The 21,627-nt window shown below is 41.9% G+C and overlaps 1 protein-coding gene across 4 annotated transcripts in view; it reads right to left on the minus strand.

The window, feature by feature from the left end:
• TRPM3 (transient receptor potential cation channel subfamily M member 3) overlaps positions 1-21,627 on the minus strand; it is a 940,843-nt gene that overhangs the window by 140,838 nt on the left and 778,378 nt on the right. For 2 of the 4 annotated variants that reach the window (XM_078675753.1, XM_078675752.1), the window contains 3 exons: positions 21,094-21,174; positions 14,511-14,657; positions 6,101-6,229 (listed from right to left, as the gene is read on the minus strand). In XM_078675753.1, coding sequence (XP_078531879.1) covers positions 6,101-6,229; positions 14,511-14,657; positions 21,094-21,174 — 357 coding nt within the window. The remainder of the gene's footprint in view (positions 1-6,100; positions 6,230-14,510; positions 14,658-21,093; positions 21,175-21,627) is intronic. The other 2 variants (XM_078675756.1, XM_078675754.1) reach the window with 1 other exon arrangement.

A 21,627-nucleotide genomic window follows, 5' to 3' on the forward strand; every position in this document is an offset into this window, starting at 1 on the left:
TTCAAAATCGTAAATCTCTGAAAGTTCTTCACCGATTGCTTTGAAATTTTGACACAACGTTGGATTCTAATACGAGCGTGTTTTATATACACAACGTTGGATTCGAATACGCACGTGTCGAATACGCGCGTGTTTTTATCAAAAGCCCGAACAGACACATAAAAATGTCAATGTTTGTTTGTTCAAAATCTTAAATCTCCGGAAGTTCTTCACCGATTGCTTTGAAATTTTGACACAACGTTGGATTCGGTTAAGCGTGTGTTTATATATATACACAACGTTGGATTCAAATACACGCGTGCCCAATACTCGTGTATTTTTAATCGAAAGGCCAAACAGACCCTACCGATTTGGTTGCTGCGCAACAACTACAAGGGACGCATAGACAGAATAGTCTACATATATATTAGGATCGACAGTTGGTGTCAGGATGGCAGACCGGGAAGTGGGTGAGGGAGGGGGGAGGAGTTGGTTCACTTTGCAACATTAAGAAGGGACCCATAGAGACAATAGTCTACATATATTAGGATGGGCAGTTGGGTTTCAGGATGGCAGACCGGGAAGTGGGTGGAGGGAGGTGGGAGGAGTTGGTTCACTTTACAACATTAGTGCAGACCGAGAAGTGGGTGGAGGGATGGGGGAGGAGTTGGTTCACTTTGCAACATTAAGAAGGGACGCATAGAGACAATAGTCTACATATATTAGGATGGACTGTTGGTGTCAGGATGGCATACCGGGAAGTGGGTGGAGGGAGGGGGGAGGAGTTGGTTCACTTTGCAACATTAAAAAGGGACGCATAGAGACAATAGTCTACATATATTAGGATGGACAGTTGGTGTCAGGATGGCAGACCGAGAAGTGGGTAGAGGGAGAGGGGAGGAGTTGGTTCACTTTGCAACATTAGCGCAGACCGAGAAGTGGGTGGAGGGAGGGGGGAGGAGTTGGTTCACTTTGCAACATTAAGAAGGGACGCATAGAGACAATAGTCTACATATATTAGGATGGACAGTTGGTGTCAGGATGGCAGACCGGTAAGTGGGTGGAGGGAGGGGGAAGGAGTTGGTTCACTTTTTATACCCACAAGCAATGTGAAATTAAACATATTAGAAACATGCGCTTACTCTTTTCTTTCTCCTTCATTTAACCAGACTGAGCCACAGCAACACGTGGCCGGGTACAGCTAGTGCTCAATAAACAATCAATAACAAGATATGCTATGGGTAAAATAGCATATAGCTGTTGGGAGAGTAACCATGCCAGAGTAGGACTGGGAGAGAGACTTCAACTTAGCAGGCTACAGGTGTAGAGATTTTCACAGCATACCGGAGGTTTATTAGGAAGCTGAGGAGTGTGTACACATCTCAAGATGTGCATGCCTAAATATCGTTGTTGACCATTGATGCCCTTGTTGACTAGATGAAAAGACCAACTGTACTCAAATTATGTGTACGCAAGAGTACGGATATGGCCAATTCATGCAGTCATCCTTTCTTCATCCGTTCCTAAGTCATACTTCTGAAAGTTAATAAAGCATCTATATCCTTCTTACCCTTTTCCTCTCTTGCACTCAATTCTTTTTTTCTCCACAGCGGTGGAACGAAGAATGCACATATTGTATTTTTCCATCATATCTGAAAAGAATGTGCTTACTTATAGTCAGACATAACCTGAATGTTCCTTGTCCCTTCTTGTTCGAAAATGCACAGCTACAGGTATTCATTTTACCCTTGTATAAATGTATTATTAATTATTATCTTTTCAATGAAAAGGGCAGACATGCTGGTTGTAAATTAAATACATAAACGTCACATCAATTGCTTGCTAAATTAGGACAAGCCTTAGTGAGAATCAGGTGAGACAAAATATGTTGACAGTAATGCAAGCAAAATGGATGGAAAATTAGATCTTGATGATTGAATGCTCAACAGTTAAATTGCAGTTTATTCCCTCTATAAAATTAAAAGCTACTTTGGATGAGCTGATATTCTAAATGTCCTTTTTCTCACCGAGCCCACATTCATATTGATGTCATTAAGGTTAATCATAAGTCTTAAATTAAAAAAAATCAAATATGGCATGTTAATATTCAATCATTTAATTCAGTAATGTAAGAGCTGTAATTTAAAAGGCAGGTTTTTATCATAAGGTGGAGTTCAGTGTGATGGAAATATGGGCAATAATGTGGTGCAATGTCTCTAGGCTTCAAGCAGATGGTGCTGGCTGAGCAAGAGAGCGATTTTATACTGTGCTCAATGGATATGTCAATTGCAGAGAGCATTCCAAAGGCACACCACAAGGAGGCAGCATGGCGTGGATACTGCAGAATCCAGTCATTAAATAAGATGTGGGAAGCAGGAGATGTACTAGTGTCTCCATCAGAATTGCTGCAATTTGATTATAATTTAAAATCCTCTTTAATGGTAAGGCTGGATTTTAAATCACTATTTTCAAACCACCACTTATAGAAAGTTGTCTTTTTCTGCCTAAACTAAATGTGTCTGTATGCCAATGTGCAGGTCACGTGGATGTTAATGGCTCTACTGTGGTGTGATGTGTATTCCTTTGAGACAGTGGCCAAAAGATATTTTAATGGGGGAAGGGCGTTCTTCTCCTGAGCAGGATGGCCTGGGGGTCTGTACCAAACCTGTTCCTGAGCTTTAATGGGTAGCCTGAGGGCTGCACCCGGCCCCTTTCTGATTTCACAAGATACCTATCCGATCAATGGCAAATACAGGTCAGATATGGGCCTGTCTGTCCTTTGTTTCACTAGACAGACTCAAGCCAAACCCAGGGGAAAAGGAAGAACTCCACTCACAGGCTGGCACTGGGTATAAAAGTGGTACCCCAGAACCTAAAATCAAAACACTCCTTATCTTAAAAAATTCAGAAGAAGGACTGCCCTGCTGTCTGAAAAAGGAAGATAAGACCTGCTTGCCTTGAACTCAGGACCCCATATGTGGCTTGAAGGTTCAGTTGGCTGACCTCCTGTTTGAGCTATAGGGACAGAACAAGCTTCGATAGGCCTCCCCTGCTTTCCAGCTAAACATTCCCAAATTATGGAATGGTCCCCTCTGCCTGCCTTCATGGGAAAGAGTCCTGACCCCCCATGTGCTGTCCTCAAGGTCCTGGACCCTTGGCTGGAATCCCTATTCAACTGAAGGTTTCACCGGATCTGATGCAGCACAGCGCAGGACGACACAGGGCATCGCAGCACCTCTCAGCTCTTGGTCTGCGGCTTCACTGGATGCAATGCAGTACAGCACATCAAAAAGCAGAGCCTCGCATTGCAACATCTGGCAGCTCTTGATCGGCGGCTTCACTGCAGTACCTCACTACTCCTAATTAGTCAGACAATGACTTGATGAAGCACGAACCAGAGCCTCACATTGTAGCACTGCACAGTTCCACATCAAGGATGAAAGGTTCAACTCCTAGCTGGTGCACCTAGTTCTCTACCCAACTGCTGCTCCATCGTGGGCGGTCTAAACTTTTGAAATTGTCCCGGTCCAGCGTGACCAGATACCTGCAGTTGGAGCCTCGCACCTATTTGGTGCTATGTTTACCGTAAACTTTAAAAACCCATAACATCAATTCTACTCATTTAATTTTTGCCATTTTGGTGTCATTTAATTTATTTAATAGAATATGTTTCTGAATTGGTGTGAGGTTTTCTTGTGTTGTGTTTTCACTGTAATATTGTCTTAGTGGTGCATACGTACTTTACACATTGCCTCTAAGTTAATCCTGACTACTTTATGCCAAGTTGCCAGAGCTAAGAACAGGTTTGTTTAGTGGCTTTTCTAGTTCACTCTGACAAGGATTGTGATGCTTATTTGAAGTGGGTTCTCACCGCCTCAACTAGTACTCCATTTTTTACACATCATAAGTTACCTCTAATAACAACAGTTGTGATGTCACAATGATTCATTTTTTTCACAAAAATAGTGAGAGGTTGATTTTTAACTCTTTCTTCCGAAATATTCCTTAAAAAGCTGTAGAAGTGTGTGAAATGTCAGCTACACATGTGTAGCTGGACTGAGTCGGACAAATTTAGGCTACAAGTAATGCCCGAGGTATGTCCCATTCCTCCACCTATTAAATCTATAGCAATAGTCCTATCATTTTCCTGCTCGAAGATATTCATGGGCAGACCATTCTGTAGCAGAAGATGGTAAGACCACACCTGCAGTGTTGCATCCTCCTGTGATTAGAGTGAGGTACTTGTCAGTAGGGACATGGGGTTCTCAGACAGAACACTGCAGGTGATTGGCTGGTGGGGGTTACCTGCTGCTTGTCATGGTCCCATGTTGTGTTGGGGTGAGAAGGCATTTAGTGGCAGGGGCCCAGAGAACATTTTGTGGGTTTTGAGGGAGACAGTCATCGGATTAGATGATTCTGTGTGCTTGTGCAAAGCTTCTAGCAGCAGATGGTGTGAAAGGCTGCTCAAAGGTTCCCATACCTCCTTTCCCTGAGAGGCCCCAATGCTTTTTTAACTATAAATACTGTGGATTAAGCATAGCTACACATAGCTTAAAAAATACACAAAGTTCTGTGCCTCAAGATTACCTTACTCCGGATACCCTTAAAAGTCTTCCATTATTAAATGAGTATGTGCCATTTGAGGTAGTCTGTTTGTTTATTAAACTACTAGAGCTTGTTACATGCAAGCTGGAATCTATCTCCATGCCAACACACATTCTGAACTACAATGCGTTTTTAAAATTGCAAATCTTACTCTGCATATTAGTGCGTTTATTTTTACATCACTGATTTCAAATGTATTCCATGTGTTTGCAAACACAGTATATCTTTGATAAGAATGAGCAAAACAGCAAAGATTTAAAGAGTGTTGGGAGAAGGCAAATGGTGAGTCTTTGTATTATAGGAATTCCATGACAACTGATTATAATGTATGTAGAGGGAACTTTATCATATAAATATAATTGTTGTGACCCCAGAGCATTCCTGGAAAGGAACATTCAGGGATTTGTTTTTTTTGTAATCTCATTAATTTAGTTCTATTTGCATTGCTCTTAACTACTAACTAAACAGCAGTCTTTTCTGAGAGCAGCTGTGCTTGTTTTCTGCCTCAAGTGAGTATTTTGAGATGGCATGCTCAGAAGAAAGAGCAAGCCTGATGTAATTTAACATGTCTACTTAACCGTTTTAAAACCTTCTAAAAGTGGTTGTAAAAATATTGTTCATGTCATTTCAATTAGTTTTTCATTGTGACTACCTGGTTTCAACGTCACTTGAATTTGTCTCTGGTGAGTTTCCACAACTCCTGAACCTTTTCTTTTTATCTTTCACTCCTCTGTCTGGCATTGACATTCCAGATAAGCCACTTTAGCTTGTTCGTTCCGAAAACTTAAGATTTATCAGAATCTAATGGCAGGTTTGTTTACACATGTGAATATCTGGATAGCTAGATGTTTCATGTGGAATCGTTAAGTATTTCTGTAGCACAGTAACCCAGGAATCCCACATTGATCAAACACATTTTAATCATTTCCTGAAAAGATGTACAATAATAGTCGATTTTTAGCCTTATTTTTCGCGGTGGCTTATAGTCGAAACTTGTTGATTGAGGTGAAGAACTGAAGTGAAAATGTAATTGCTTTACGTTTCATTTACATAATATCGCCATTCACCTACATTTGGAAAACTCAACAAAATGTACAGTTGCTTTTTAAAGTTTCTTAACTGCCCTTAGTCACTTATAGTATGGGATGTAAACAGCCACGGCTCGTGCAGGGCGTTACACCGGGCGGTGACGTCAGGAGGAGGGGCAGGGTGGGGGGTTGTAAAATGCGGGATATGGACGATGTCAGGTAAGTACCCAATAAAAAAAAAACGAATTTCGTTACCCGCGCTGCATCACATTTGGCGATGCAGCGCGGGTAACGAAATTTGTTTTTTGTTTTTTCGGTACTTACCTGACATCGTCCATATCCCGCATTTTACAACCCCCCACCCTGCCCCTCCTCTGCCTGACGTCACCGCCCGATGTAACGCCCTGCACGAGCCGTGGCTGGATGTGAATACGTTGGAACAATCTTTAACATCAACCATAGTTTAAGTAGTTTGCAGAAACACATACTTCTCTCATCTTCTCTATTCCCAGAGTGAATATATAGGAGATGACAATCCACTCTTGCATCGAAGGCCAGCGATCCATCTTCACGAGCACGATGTAGTTGAACAGCATCAGGTACCCAATGTAAGCCATCTGCATGAGAAAGTGGAGTTGGTCAGACCATACATATATAGGGTCATCTTCATGGAAAGAAGGGGTTCCAGATTTAATAACATTTGGTACAGTGCAACACAGCAAGACAACTTGCTGACCTGCGTCAAATGGAGAGAGCAGGAATGCGCCATAAATATAAATATATGGCTCATTCCTGTGCAATCTCACATGTGCCTGCAAAGCATCAACGCAAGGGTGCCTGTGTTACAGCAAGGATTGCATTTGTGTAGGAAGGGACGCCTTAGTGCACAAAGACAATCCTCAGAGGCATTTTCCCTCTCTACATGTGTGCTGCAGACTGCAGCACACGTAGAAAGAGGAAATAACGAGGAGAAATAAACATGTTTCTCCTCATTATGTCTCACCTAGGAAGGCTTGGCATTTTGAAAAATTCCCAGGTTTACTAGTCTTAGTAAATCTGGGTATGCATCAAAACCCATAGGTGGGTGCATGGTAACACCCAAACTCCACCCACGGAATGCCTTACCTGTGCAGCTGCCTTACGTTATTCCAGATCTACTATGCCACACAGAGCTACAAAAGGTGACCCTGAGTTACACAGTAAATCTTACTTACGGGCTTGTTTCGCCTGGTGTATCGCCTAGTGTGATGCAACGGCAACACAATCACTGGACCTGGAGGCCTTTGCAAAACAAACATTCATGACTAGACTCCCCCATCTCACCAATGATAACAATTACATTTAAATATACATTTTCTTCACATTATCCCAGTGGTAGAAGAAATTCCACTATTGGATTATTATCTATATTTAGAACACAACCTGTAGTAGCTGCCTTTACTATCCAAATGTCAATTACGCTTCATATATGTTCTTATGTTCTAGTAGAGAGGGAATATATACAGCGAATCAACTTAAAGAGAAACTCACACAGACACTATGATAAACGCAGACTTTCAGATCCAGAGGATCTGTCCATTTCTTTGCCTAATGGATCACCTTACAATCTTAGGACCTCATTTATGAGGATTTGGCTCAGGGCAGGAATGTGCCGTATCTATGAGATACAGCACATACCTTTCCTTTTCCCCTGCGCCAATGCACCATGGGCTGCCATGCACCAACGCAGGCACCCTTGCGCCATGGTGCAAGGATGCCTGCATTGTGGGGTTGATTGATTTTGTGCAGGATGTGATACCTTCCTGCACAAAATCAATGAGTTTCCTCAATCTATGTGTGCTGCACAATGCAGCACACATAAAAAAGGAATAAACAAGGAGAAGTGAAAAGATTTCTCCTTGTTGCTCCTCCCTAATGCCACCCCTGGGGGGGGGGGGGGCGTGAGATTTTGATGCATTCCCAAGTTTACGATATCTTGTAAATCTGGGAATGTGTCAGTTTCCATGGGTATTGCGTGGGAACACCCACAACAACACCCATGGAACGCACCTTTCACGCAGTGGTAAATATGCTGGGGCACATTGCGCCACCAGAACATCAAAAAAGTACAGTTCCGGTGCCGCAAGGGGCCTCATAAATGAGACCCTTAATGTCTTCCAGCTTTCTCAAGTGAGTTTGCCTCATAATGTGCGTAAAATGACCAGGAACAGAGAAACAACAGTTGAGGAGTGCATTATTTTTTGCACCTATGGTCAGATAATGGTATTTGTGTATTTAACATTAAAAGGCCTATCTTTTTATGTGTGGAGTCTTTGCTATGAGTGCGGAGACTCCGCTGCCATAAAGACACTACTTGTAAAATTAGTTTGTGATAGCAAAACAACCTAACACTTACACTAAAATGTAAGTTCACCTTTGTGAATGAGGCCCTCTGCACTTACTTCGGCTCTGATTTGTATATATATAATGTGCTAAAGTTAGCCAGCATCAATCCAACCTGCCACTTACATGTATGAGGGGACAGGGACTTCTAAAGGATTTCGGGGGCCCAGGGCCAAAAGTAATTTTGGGGCCCCTGTTAGGAAATGTTTTGAATCTATGATGCAATTTCAGCTCTATCATGCCCTCTTCTGCCAGGTCACTGACAGTGCACAGATACACTGGTCCACAATATTAATATGTTTACATCGAATATTTAAGGATAGTGAAGTGTGTTTTTAATATTTTTATACAGCAGCAGCTCACTAATATTATTACATATCATTTTTGTGACCTCTGCCCATATTTTCAGATGTGAGGTCCTGTTTTGATGTAAAAGAAACGTTGTGTTTGGATATTGGATAGTGTTGAAAAACATGAACATTTCTCTGTAAAATGTCTCTTACAGACTGCCATCCATCACCCACATTAAAAATAAACTAGAGGAAAACGGAATGTAAAACAATCTTTTACTAAATTATTAGACTCTGCAGAAGAGAGCTAGCTCTATCAAGGGGCCCTTGCCTTAAAACGTCTCTGTGAGGGGGAGTGAAAAGAGGAGCAAATGAAGACAACCCACCATTCAAATGAATTAGTGTCAATGCAAAAGTTAGGAAACCCTCAGTCAAACAAATAAGAGAAAACGGCCTGAGCAGCCGCGGGCCGTGGAGGGAGTTACGGTGGGGCAGGGAGGCGGGGAGGGGGCGGGGCAGGGTGGAGAGGGCTAAAAACCGGCACCTGGATAATTACAGGTAAGTAAACAATTTGATTAATAAAACGAATTTCGTAGTGCGCACTGCATCGCATTTTGCGATGCAGTGCGCGCTACGAAATTCATTTTATTATTTAAATTGTTTACTTACCTGTAATTATCCAGGTGCCGGTTTTTAGCCCTCTCCACCCTGCCCCGCCCCCTCCCCGCCTCCCTGCCCCACCGTAACTCCCTCCACGGCCCGCGGCTGGGCCTGAGTATAATAAGGTGGAAAAATAGAAGAAAAAGAGGTGCCCGCTCATAACGGATGCCTTCCACTACTCTCAGCATGTGGGAGCGGGAACAAGAATCATCAATTATGCTCTGAGTTGTATGACCAAAATGACTAAGTGATCAATTAAATTTTCAATTTTAAAGCTTTATTCGATTTTCACCTTTTTTTAAAAATCATAAAAGCATTTCATACAAAAGTTATCACATTGCGAGTACACATAATAAATAATTAAAAAAAATATTAAATCAATTGAGGTGATTGATCGGTTAGTCATTAGTGCATAGTGAGTTCCGTTGTTTCAACACACTTTTTAAAAACATCGACATAGTCCTAATACACAGAGGGTTTCCTAGTTGTTGCAGATTCAAATAAGCTGGCCTACACTGCCGCCATGCCCCACCTCTCAAATATTGTTTCAACCATCTAGCACGCTCTTTCTTATACAATTTGCATAGTAATACAAGATGGAAGGTGGACTGAACGGATACATTGTCACATGGACAGGGGGCCAAAATTCTATTCCAGTCATTTTTATCCGGATATGAAACCAAGTGGTGAAAAATGTTAAACCTGAATCTAGTCAGGACAAAGCGTTCAATCCCCAAAGTCGCGATGGTTAAGTATGGTTGTATTTTATACGTGGTTAGTAACGGCTGATGTTCGAGCACAGATCTTTTACTGACCTCACTCCCAAGCCTTAAGATGTTGAAGTGCTCCATACATAAGTTTCTTAAAGCTTTCTTGGAGGTTTTCCCAATTAGTTCAGGTTTATAGTACCATTCTGGCCTTTCAATGTCCATGAGAACTTTCCTCACGTACTCAAGCCATTTGATACTTTTTACATTGTCCAGGGCCATGACATCATTAATTACTTCTCGATTTAGTCCCAATTCTGGCGTCACCCAGATTCTCCTCCAGAGCAAAATTGGCTGGATTTTAGTCTGTCAGATATTCCATTCCTAGTTCCATGTGGCAGTTGTAGACCGATATACTTTTCGGAAGGGACAGGAGATATCGAAAAAAGTTGTTTTCAATAATTTGGAGAGCTGTAACATCCTGGTATCCCCATATTCCCGCTCCATACAAGGCAATACTTCTACACTTAGCCACATATATGCTGAGCATTATTTATGGTTGTTTTTTCCCCAATTTACTAGCAAAATGCTTCACAGCCGCAACCGAGCGTTTAAAGGCTAGTGATCTATTTTTCACCTCGGGGCCCCAAGCCCCTGTTGCCTCGATTGTGACTCCTAGGTATGGGAATGTTTTTGTAGCTTGTAATTGAAGACCTGCCACGCTAAGTTGCTTACATCTTGCTCCACCTTTGCCGGATCCCATCACAAAGCACTTTTTAGCATTAAGTTTAAGGCCCCTCTCCTCCATGTAGTCTACGTATTTATTTAAAGCTTTTTGGGCACCAACTTTTGTTCTTGCCATCAGCACAGCCTTGTCCGCATACAAAAGGGAGATGATCTGTCTATTCCCAACCTTTGGGGAGTCAATGCTGCTGGCTCCCAATTCCTTCTCCAAGCTGTTAGTATATAATGAGAAAAGGAATGGGGCCAGCACACATCCTTGCCTCACCCCCTTCTGTATGCGGAAAGACCTAGTGCATTCCCCCATCAGCCCAAACCTTACTCTAGCAGTCGCATTCGAGTATAATTGTCTCAAAAAGAGAACAATAGCTGGGTCCACTTTCATCCCCTCTAATGTTTCCCATAATTAATTGTGTATTACGCAATCAAACGCCGACGAGAGGTCGACGAAAATTGCGTAGAAACATCCCTCTTTAGCTTTAGTATATTTCCCCTGTAGTAGGACAAAATATAAAACTTGCTCCACTGTGCCCATTCCTTGGCGTAATCCGTATTGTACTGGCGTTAGGATATTCTTTTCTTCTGCCCAATCCTGCAGTTTATTCAAAACCACTCTGCCTGCAATTTTCACTAATGAATCTAGAAGTGATATTGGTCTGTAATTTGCTGGGCTTTCCCTATCACCCTTTTTATGTATAGGGATAATTAATGATTCTGCCCATGTTTTAACAAAACCTTTTACGCAGCAGGCCTCCATTACTCGTAGACAGACAGGTGCCCAAAGGTCTATGTTCATTTTGTAGAGATCACTTGGGATCCCATCTGGTCCCGGGGCTTTATTATTCTGGGTGGAATTTATAGCCATCACAACCTCCTCTAAATTAAACTCTATCGGGATGGGGCAGTAATTACACTGTAATTGGGACTCCTCTTGGGCGAGTGATCACAGTAGGCACACACCAGTGTACACCATAAACACATTATTGCTCACTAACATTATAAAAGCCAAAGAGACAGAGTTCGACATGCTGGGATCATTGGAACTCTGTGGTATGGTCATGAGATCAACTCGTCTCTATCTCCTTATAAGGGCTATCCCAACCCATAAGCCGAATGCCATCAAGAAAGCCGTACAAAGTGCTACAGGTGCATTGGGCCATCCCATGAGGGCAGTGACGTAACACTAACGGATGGGGTCCCTCTCTGAAGGATCTCATGGGGGCCCCTGAGGCCTATGCATCTCACAGATATTCATAGGCTTTAGGCTGAATGAGTGCTTCCTGAAAGGTGGGGCCTCCCTGCACCACCAGGGTTGCATCGGCCTGTGTTACACCCCTGCATGAGACAATACACTTCCAACATCTCTGCTGTTGAATCTGGCAACTTAATGTGAAAACAGTCAGAAAAGGAAAGCAGTGACACAAGTAGTTTGTGGTGCCCTGAAAAGGATTTGTGGGACATCCTAGATGAAAGAGTGAGATCAAATGCTACAAAGAAACTGTCAAACGCACAGAATGGGGCAAATTCCATCCTCATCCAAAGGTAGAAGAATTTCTTGAATTACAGTGTATACAATAGTATATATTTTTCTGTAACAACAGATCTCTTGCTGTAACTTAGTTGAACTTTGCAATGTTCAGACCATTCGAAATACATAAATTTTTACTAAACCCACGGAGAAATTGATCTCTCTGCTCTTTCCATATTTCCTTACAGCTTACAAGTGTTCACATGGAACTTATTTTAGAAACAATTTTGTTTTGCCACAGATTTTGATTCTGTGTTGATTTACTCAAGAAAAAGCCAGATAATAGTAGAGCAGAGCATATCTGCCATATGGTATTGCAAAGAAACATTTGAAGTAAAATAGCCCGGTTTTTGTCTTTCAGTGACCTCAATTGAGTCATATATTTATTCATTTATACAAATCATGTAGTTGGGAGATGGAGATATGCAGTAAAAGAATATATATTTGACTCTGTACATGTATTTTTTCACAATGCAGAAAATTCAGAGAGTTCTGCTGTTTTGAAGAAAAAGAGAAAAAAACATGATATAGAAACTTCAAGTAAAGCAACCATAACCAGACATATAGAGAATATGTGACAATGAAGTGACTTAACATTGAAAGCAGGTTATTGGTATATACAAGGATGTCTATATTTTCATTTCTTAATCCATGAAAGATCAGCAAACACAGAGACAAATAGAAGGAGCCCTTAAGCCAGGTCTGAAATGTGATGACCATTTGGACCAAAGGAAAATGTATGTGAACTGAGGAATGGCTCTTGCTGAGACCACGAGTAACCAGATTCGTACATCAGTTCTCCTCCAGACAGTCTAATGTGTCTCTAATATGCTATTCGAATATTTTTAGGACACTTGACATGTTTACTATTTCCTTCTCTCCGCCACCAGTTTACAAGGTGCCACTGAAATAAACATTTTTTATTTAAAAATGTAAATCAGACTGAGGAAAACATACTAGGTGCTTATTTTACAGTGTTTGTTAATGTGGGTACAAGATTTATTGCGTTTTGCCTACGTTCACTAGCAGAAATTCACAACCCAAGCGATCCCTAAGCCAATTAATCATACAGGCCTGCCAGGTATCACGCATCACGTGTGACACTAACGCATTTCAGTGTGGTGATTCGCATCTCTGCACTGAAATGCATTGTCACGCATATATAGCGCCTACTGAGTTGTTAAGCAGGAGAGCTAGTAACCATGCACCACTGAGCTATACTGAAACTAACGCTGGAGGGAGGAGTGGTAGTGTGCCCTGCACTCTGCTCCCGGGGCCGTCTCGTAGTCTGCAGCTATGGCTGCTAAGTGTTACAATGTAACATTTATACTAGGATTCACCACCGGCAGCAGCAGGGCATATTTGCTACAATCCTAACTTCTGTGAGTAGAGTCAGGAGGTCAGGACGAGTTTTGTAGCACACACGTCCTGCTGCCGCCAGCGGCCGGAGTTAAAGTTTTGGCAGACTCGCACTGTGATTAATTTAAATGAATACAAATGTTTGCGCTAGCATCGGAGGGAGCCAACTCATCACATCGGGACACTGTTGAGTGAACACCCCGTGACAGGCCTTGCGCTGGAGTTGTTCAGCACTTAAGGCGCACCAGTCTCTCCACGCAGCTGCTGAACATCAGAAGGCAGAATCGTTGAGGCCATGGCAAGGGCAAAGTGAGTGCAGCCTGGAGTGTGAACTCTCTCTTACTTCCCCACACTTGGCCTTGGCTCTTGGCCGCATTTCCGCTGACTAATGGCAGGACTGACCCAGTGACCAGCTTTGGGCCCCCCACTTTGAAACAAGACATCTTGGAAATGCTGGGCTCAGGTACAGGTAGAGTAGTGACAGTGAGAGTATGGTGTGGGAATATAGCGGCCAGGGGTGATGGTTAGGTATGGGTCAGGTGTGCGAGTGGTGGCAGGATGCGACACTTCTGGAGGCTTTGCTTTTCAGCGATTCACTCCACACATTGCCCACAACTCGACTTGATTTAAGAGGCTTGCGTGAATGAGGAAGGGCTTTGCTGCATAGTGACGAAGTGTGTGTTTCTATCCCCTCCTTTACGTTTGCGGTTTATTTCTCAAAACCGCTGGGGGTAATTTAAAACATGTTCCTGACAGTCCTAAATTGTCTGTTATGTTGTATGAGAAATTACTGCGCCGGCCTCTGCCTGTGAGGATAAATCAAAATGGTGTTTGACAGCCTGTCTTCTGCTAGTCAGCTGAGACTGTGTGACTCTTAGGCAGCTCAGATGCCTCCGTGTGTAACATGTTCATGTTGGGCCCTCGCTTATCCTTCCTGTTGGGCCGGGTCCCAACTGGACAGAGAGAGACCATTTCTGGTGCTCTGCAGCAGTTTTAAAATCTTCTTGGAGTTTCTTGTTGCTCAAATGGGTGTAAATTCTGATATTTATATGTTCTCCTCGTCTACATTGCTTGATTTTGCTCGCAAGAAAGTGTCACTCATAGTAGTTGAAATGTCACTCATAATTTCACTGACATTATTTAAATGTCACCCATAGCTATCTGAAACCTTGGCAGCAATGATCACAATTATATACCCTTCACCCTTGCCGTTTCGTGTCGAAAAACTTACAGTGTAAAACCAAAATTTCACAATGGGAGCGTTGTAAAACTCGTATATCTTTCTTCCGAGCGGAATCAGACGGTGCCTGGTGTGGAGCTGAACGTCGTCATCATCTTTCTTCCTCGATGACTCCCCGTTCCCTCGGGTTAACATGGCCTGCAACAGAGAACACACACAGCACGTTCATTCTTCCCTCATGATTCAACGGTATTACACATTTTGCAAAGATGCATCAGGCGCGCTCGTAACAGGAAATGGCGAAACAGGAGCAACTGCCCTCTTCCCGTCAGAACAACACCGGGAATCTCACCCCCTTCCAGCAATCTTGCACAGGTCCGGCTACGGTTACGGGTTGTTTTATCTCTTAAAGCGTCCGACATCTGATCTGATGAACATGTATTTGGCTAAACAGGAACCGTAGTTCAATTCCACCACTGAAATCAACTAGATCTTTTCTTTTGAAAGGCAGTGGTGCTTGCTTCAAGTCCCTCCCTTACCTCTAAAATGTATACCTCAAGGAGACTAGATATTGATCGAGATTCACACACTTCTTTTTTTCTTTACTGCATGTAACTTCGTTTTGATTATATCCTGCCTGTTATGACTCCCCTAAGGTTTTAGTAAAGACCACCACACTTATGTGAAATGTTTAACGTCTTTGGAGTACTTTTTCCCCAATCATAAGCCTGGGCCAGGTATGCCAGAAGGCAGTCTTTATTTTAATGTATATAGTATATTATTTTATGTTAGTGATTTTATTCTTTTTATTTTATGGCGCATCATTATTTTACTTTCCTTAAGTACAGTTTGTGTCGGTTTCTCTGTGCTCTCCTTTCATAGACAAGTGTGATTTTCTTCTTTTCCTCCCTTTTAATTGTTGTACATTTGTTTCTGTGGTTTCTGGAGCTCCAATTCTCAATTACCAATTGCTAAAGACTTTTAACGCTCTCTTGCCCCTTCTTTGCTTTCCAGTGATTCTCTCTGGTGTTTTCTCTTTTACCCACCACTCAGTGGCAGTTCCTCTGCTATGGTGGAGGAGCATCACCCCACTGCTTTTAAGCAGTGCAAATGAAGGAAACATAAAATGATAGCTTTGAGTTATTATCATTTTATGTTACTGTGCTGCTTTGTGGGTGGGCAGAGCTGCTCTGCTCTCTAAGCAGGGCAGGGCAGGGCAGGAGGGGTTTGCCCACTTCTAAGTGCACATGACTGTTTGGCCGGCATCTGAGACTTGCCAAACAGTCATGCACACTTTCCCTATTCTCCACGCAGGCTGCATTACAGCCTGCTTGGAGAACATGCCCAGGCCCCCATTCCCTTACTGAGCGTCGAACCACGACACTCAGACCAATCGCAACGCCGCATTGCAGCGTTGTGATTGGTCAGGGGAGCCTGGCTGTGCTTCCTGCTCCTGGAGTCCGAAGGAGGAGAGCAGGAGCAGAGAAGCGGGACCCGGCAGCAAGGTAAGTGTTTATTTTTTTAAACATTTGTTTACATTGCGATCCCCGTGCTCCCGTGCCCGCCCTGCCACCCACAAGGTGTGATGGCCGCCACTGCCACCACTCAAGTTCTTGTGCTTCCTCCAACGTAGACCCACCACGCGTGGATTCATACATCAACTCTCCTTCAGTCAGTTTCACTTCTAGTACTTTGAGGACCTCATTGATTATATTTTGACACATGGCAGTGCAGCAAGCCTTCCTGCCGTGCTGCCGTGTGTCAAAATAAATGGGCAGGAATGAGCAGTATCTACAAGATATTGCGTATTTCTGTCCGTCGCCCCTGCACACACAACAGCTGTGCGCCAACACAGACACCCTTGTGCAGGGATGATTATTGTTGTGAAGGAAGGGACACCTTTCGGACCCTCCTGTACAAAAACAATCATTAATGGCGTTTTGCTCCTATTATGTGCACTGCAGAATGCAGAAAAAGCAAAAAAATTAGGAGAAATAAAAGTATTTCTGCTTGTTGTGCCACTCCTATGCCTCCCCTGGGTAAGCGTATGCTTCTGATACTTTGTAAATCTGGGAATGTGTCAGGTCCCATGGATGTTGCGGAGGAACACCAACAGCAACACCCATGGAATGCCCTTTTCACGCAGAGTAATGTGTGAAAAGGGACCATTTGACAAGGTCATAAAAAGTCACGCAGGGTGACTACATGGGCGTTTAAATATGGGCAGGCACACTGCGCCGCCGGAGCATCAAAAAAAGTGGTGCCCCGGCCGCACATTGGGCTTGTAAATAAGCCACTGACTGTTTTTAGTATTTACTTCCCTTGACCAGTTGTCTCCTTTCCCTACTTTCACAAATAGTTATTAAAAAAAGTCAAACAGGCGTTGCATTTCTAACTTTTGTGGTTTCTGCCAGAGAGTCCTGGATGCCACTGAAAAGAAAAGAGAAATGTGGGTGTGGGAGCCTTCTTACCTCAGGGTTTTTAAGAATCACGGTGAACTGTGTCTCTGTGCCAGAACAATGTACCGGGGGAAGTGTTTTCACCCCAAAGTCAGTGGCACAAAGAAGAGCTTGGGCATTCCTATGTCATCTAGCCTCACAATAACTGAGGGGAAGGTATGCATTGTCTACTGCTGGTGAGGCATGTTGACTTTGCAGTACCACTAGTAACCTATAATATACTATCTCTAGAGATTCATAATAATACAGGTGCAGTTTGAAGATAGAGCTCACTTTTAGTAAGAATGTAAAATGCAAACATTCACAGGAAATTAAAATCTCCCATTTATTTCATAAACGATATTTACACTAGAATAATAACATTTAAGTCTGAAGTAAATCTGAATGACCCTGAAGAAATAAGTGGGCAGAGTAAAAAGATTACCCACTTCTTTGGCAATATATACGATACACATGTGTACTAAATACATTTTCACTCAGAAGAGTTTGCTCCAGTCTCTACTGTTCCTGCTGTTGCCATCGAGAAGGAGAGCAACCTGTTGCCATTTCCATTAATTAACGCATGTGCACACAAATAATTAAGATAAGAAGAACATTTAGCAAATCTGCTTTGCCAAATGTCCCACGGTACTTTATGATATGCATTTATGCACACACCACCTCAATGTGCCTTTTCATGTAATGCCATGGTGCCTTTTTGAGATATCTGGATTCCTGGGACACTATTATTCAGAAATGGGTCTGAACCACATTCATTACAGGCTTTTACAATTCATTCACATTGGCTCATTGGAGGTGCATAAATGCATGATAAAGTAAATTCATGTTACTTTATTGTTAGTTCACAGACAGATGTAAGAACAAACCTTCTTGCTGAAATTAAACTCTGTTTTTTAATATACTACATGATTAACATCTGATAATGAGAAGTAATACCTAGTAAATATCAGAAGGAAGAAACACCGGGCCCTGTGTTTATAATACATGCTAAATTCTGGGGAAAGCCTCTCTGTAATCAGAGTCCAACAGTGTTAAAATATGAAAAGCATTGGATGTTTCTATATTATCCCTGAGGCACAATGGCTGCTTGGGAGACCGAGAGCTGGCTGTAGTAGATGTGAACTAGTATTATGCTTATGGGAGAATACATTCTACGAATCCCCATAGCTATCATGTTCGACAACCCTATTTAAAGCTCTGAACAATATTGTTGAGATCCTGCTCAATCAGATATCAATATGTTGTTGTATCGTTCAGTCTCTTCTGCCACACATGTCCCTCCCACTACAGAAGTTATTAAGTTCCTTAGTAACTATGACAATTATAAAAACTCATGAAGACCATATGCCTACTCAGGAGGAATGGTGACAAAAGAAGAACTACTTGATACATTGGAAAGACGTTGTTACTAGTGCATTAGATGGGTGATATCAGGGTACACTGGCGTAACCAGTGGCCGGAAGTGACATTTGCCATTGGACTGAACTGTGGACAAATTCTTGGGGGGAGGCAACATCATCTGCTGCTCATTTGTCTTGATGCAACATGTTATGGCAGTACTCTCTTCCAGCACTCCAGGAATTTTACTAGGCAAACCTGTGCGAATACCTTGGAATTCTGATCTCTGTAATCTTATCTTTGGCCCACAGTTCAATGTTGTTGGAGCAAGCAGGTGGTCTTTGTGCCACACAGTCATTGTTCAATCCTTCTCATTTTTCAATTTTTGCAGTCTAATTACAGCTTGGAAGTTTCTGGACAACTTCTCCTTATGCATTTCATTCTCGTCCTTTCTTTCTTGCCATGCTCTCATTGTGCAATGCTAATGATTTCAGAGACCAGATTACTGAGTAGGCTCTCAGGTGTTCCTAGTAAAAGGCAACTGCTGGAGTGCTTAAGGAGGGGTCTATCTTAAAATTTATTTTTCAGAATGAATTGGATTTAAAACATCTTTACACTCTGTTTGGTTTCAGAAACTATCATTAAAGAACATTTACTTTTGTGTTTGTATTGCACATAACTGCTCCAGTCAGTCCGCAAATGAATAAACAAAAATAATAAAAAGTACTGTGTGAATCAAATTGGGTTGAGTAAATTATACCGCCATGGATATACAGCTGGAAGTCTGTGGATCTTCCCAACACAGGGGAAATATGGGCATGTTTTTTGCCAGGTGATTTTGACAAAGGAGCTGCATTACCACCTCATTTGTCTTCAGCGTCATAGTATTAACACAAGGTGAGTCCTCACCTTGGAGACAAGCATTACGCGTGCCCTTTGTATAAAAGAACTTTTTTAAAGCCTCATTCTCCCCTCTTGGTAATAACATCCTCTCCTGCTCACAGCACATTCTGAAGGCACCAAGCACAACATAGGATACAAAGAAGAGGGAGATCAGAATCATTGATTTTGACAAGGAAGGCTGTACTCATAGTAATGAAGATTATTGATAATGAACACAGGGTACTAAACAAAGCAATGCATTAAGCACAAAACAGAAGGGGCTTTCATTAGTACTCAAAATTGTGATACAATTATGTAGGTGGCCATTTAGAAGTTCTGATGGAAAGGATAAATGGAAGATATTTGAAAGTCATGTGAGAAAGTAGCTAGCATATCTTCTCCAAATTAGAAATGTGTTTGTACCCAAAGGTTTGGGCACAGGGACAGGCTGAACCTCTGTAACTGTCTGAACTGCTTTGGATAAAAGTTTTTGAGCATAAGAACTGTCAGAGATAGGTTGTGACCACAGTCCTAGTATTACCTGACAAACTTATGCATTTAATATCATAGAATAGGAACACAAAGTTAGTCAGCAAATACATATTTGAAATGTCCTTGACACATCACAGGGGTCACAGAATGAGTTACATAGAATCGTGCATAATAATCAAAACAACTAATTACAGATGGAGCTTCTACCACCAAAGGCTACGTCACAAGTTTTCCTCCTTGATCTCATTTGTTCCCTATGTATTGTTCCCAGAGAGAGACACATCCACTGAATCAGCATTAGTATAATATATTTCATATTTATCAAATGGAGCATATTTAAGATCTTATATTGGGATATGCATGTGTATAGAAAGGAGAGTAACCTACTGCCTGACAACCCAACAGACTGAACAGAAATATTGATTCTCAGAAGGGTTGCATGTGATTCTGGAAAACAAATATTCTTAAGGAAAAATGTTCTGGAGAAACCTTCTACGTGAGTCTGTTAACTCAAATGTTTCATAATGAAAATAGTTTCCAGGATGTTGAATCCATCCTGCTGGATGTCCTTCAGGTTGAAAATGTTTCCTGCACTCATTTTTTCCAGGAACCCTTTGGTTCATTTTCTTCACTGTCTATCCACTTTTTGTCTTTTTTATGAAGTAGAAGATCCCACGCGCTTTCTTTTCTGTCTTTCTCTCGTTATCCCTTTTCTGTACCATGATAAGTTCCTCCGCCTTTCTCCCTATTTTTTCATTTACCATTTCCAACTGCCCCTACCTATATCCTATCACATCTACATATAGCTAAATCAGAAAAGCTTTATACCTGCCCTTAGCCTAGTATCTCTATCTCTACATATTACCTAGTGCACCTACCTATACTACAGTACTTCTGCCTATCAAAGTATTCTAGTACTTTTGCCCATGCTGTAATGCTAATAAGTCTACTCCAACTATAAGCTATGACTGATATTCCTACTTCTACCCTAGCATTAACTCAAATACCTCTATCCCAGCCAAGAACCTCTACTTCTATCTACACCCTATTATCTCTACCCCTACCATACAGTAGTATACATTTACCACTACCTATGCATTGGTACCTTTTATCCGTGCCCCTTTTTCTCCTTAAATGTGCTCAACCTATTTCCTATTCCCAACACTCTCTTCTTCTGGTGTCTTTTATTGAAAATCCTCCAATTTCTTATAATGTTTTCACATTTTGAAACTCACCAACTGAGAGTTGCACAAGATAGGGGTTATCGGGCTTGAGGTCTTCGATATGGTTTGTCTCTGGAAACTGCATTGGGAAATGTGCAGATTGGAGGAATTTGATTAACAATGACACGTATGGGGGGATGGGGTGGAGGAATTTAATTAACCATGACAAACACGGGGAAAGGAATTACATCCCCTTCCTGGCCAACCTTCAAACACACCCAGGGTACTCATAGTACTTACTGTATCTAAATGTGAGTAGTCCACCATTCTTGCTGCTTGGAATGTTTCGTCTGGTATTCGATTCCAGAACCTCACCACTCCCTGTGTAGAAAAGTGTTGTTTTAAACTGCCCTTCCCTTGAAGTTTTCTTAGCCCCTCCAGGGATGTGTTTCATTGCATTGCCCCAACACTATTTGTAGCCTTAGAGTTCTTATCATTCCTTGTACAAATTTCAAAATTGTTGTCATAAACACTGCATATTGGAACAAAGGTATCTTCAAACAACAACCAACACTCATCTCACCTACATATAGTTTTTGATAAAATCTGTAATTTTGTATCACAGCTTGCTAATAAAAAAAATAAAAAAATATCTTTCATAAATGTTATCAAAGGCAATGATGTGTTTTGTTGCATTATATGCATCGAGAGAACTTCAAGTCCAGTACAGGCGAGGAACTGTGTTAAAAACAAGGCAATAGCTGCTTCCCAAATACAATTTTAACACGTACTAGTATTTTGATTTTTTGTTTGAGCAGACAATACACACCATGG

Source organism: Lissotriton helveticus, chromosome 2_1 (genome assembly GCF_964261635.1).
Source record: "Lissotriton helveticus chromosome 2_1, aLisHel1.1, whole genome shotgun sequence".
NCBI classification, from domain to species: domain Eukaryota; kingdom Metazoa; phylum Chordata; class Amphibia; order Caudata; family Salamandridae; genus Lissotriton; species Lissotriton helveticus.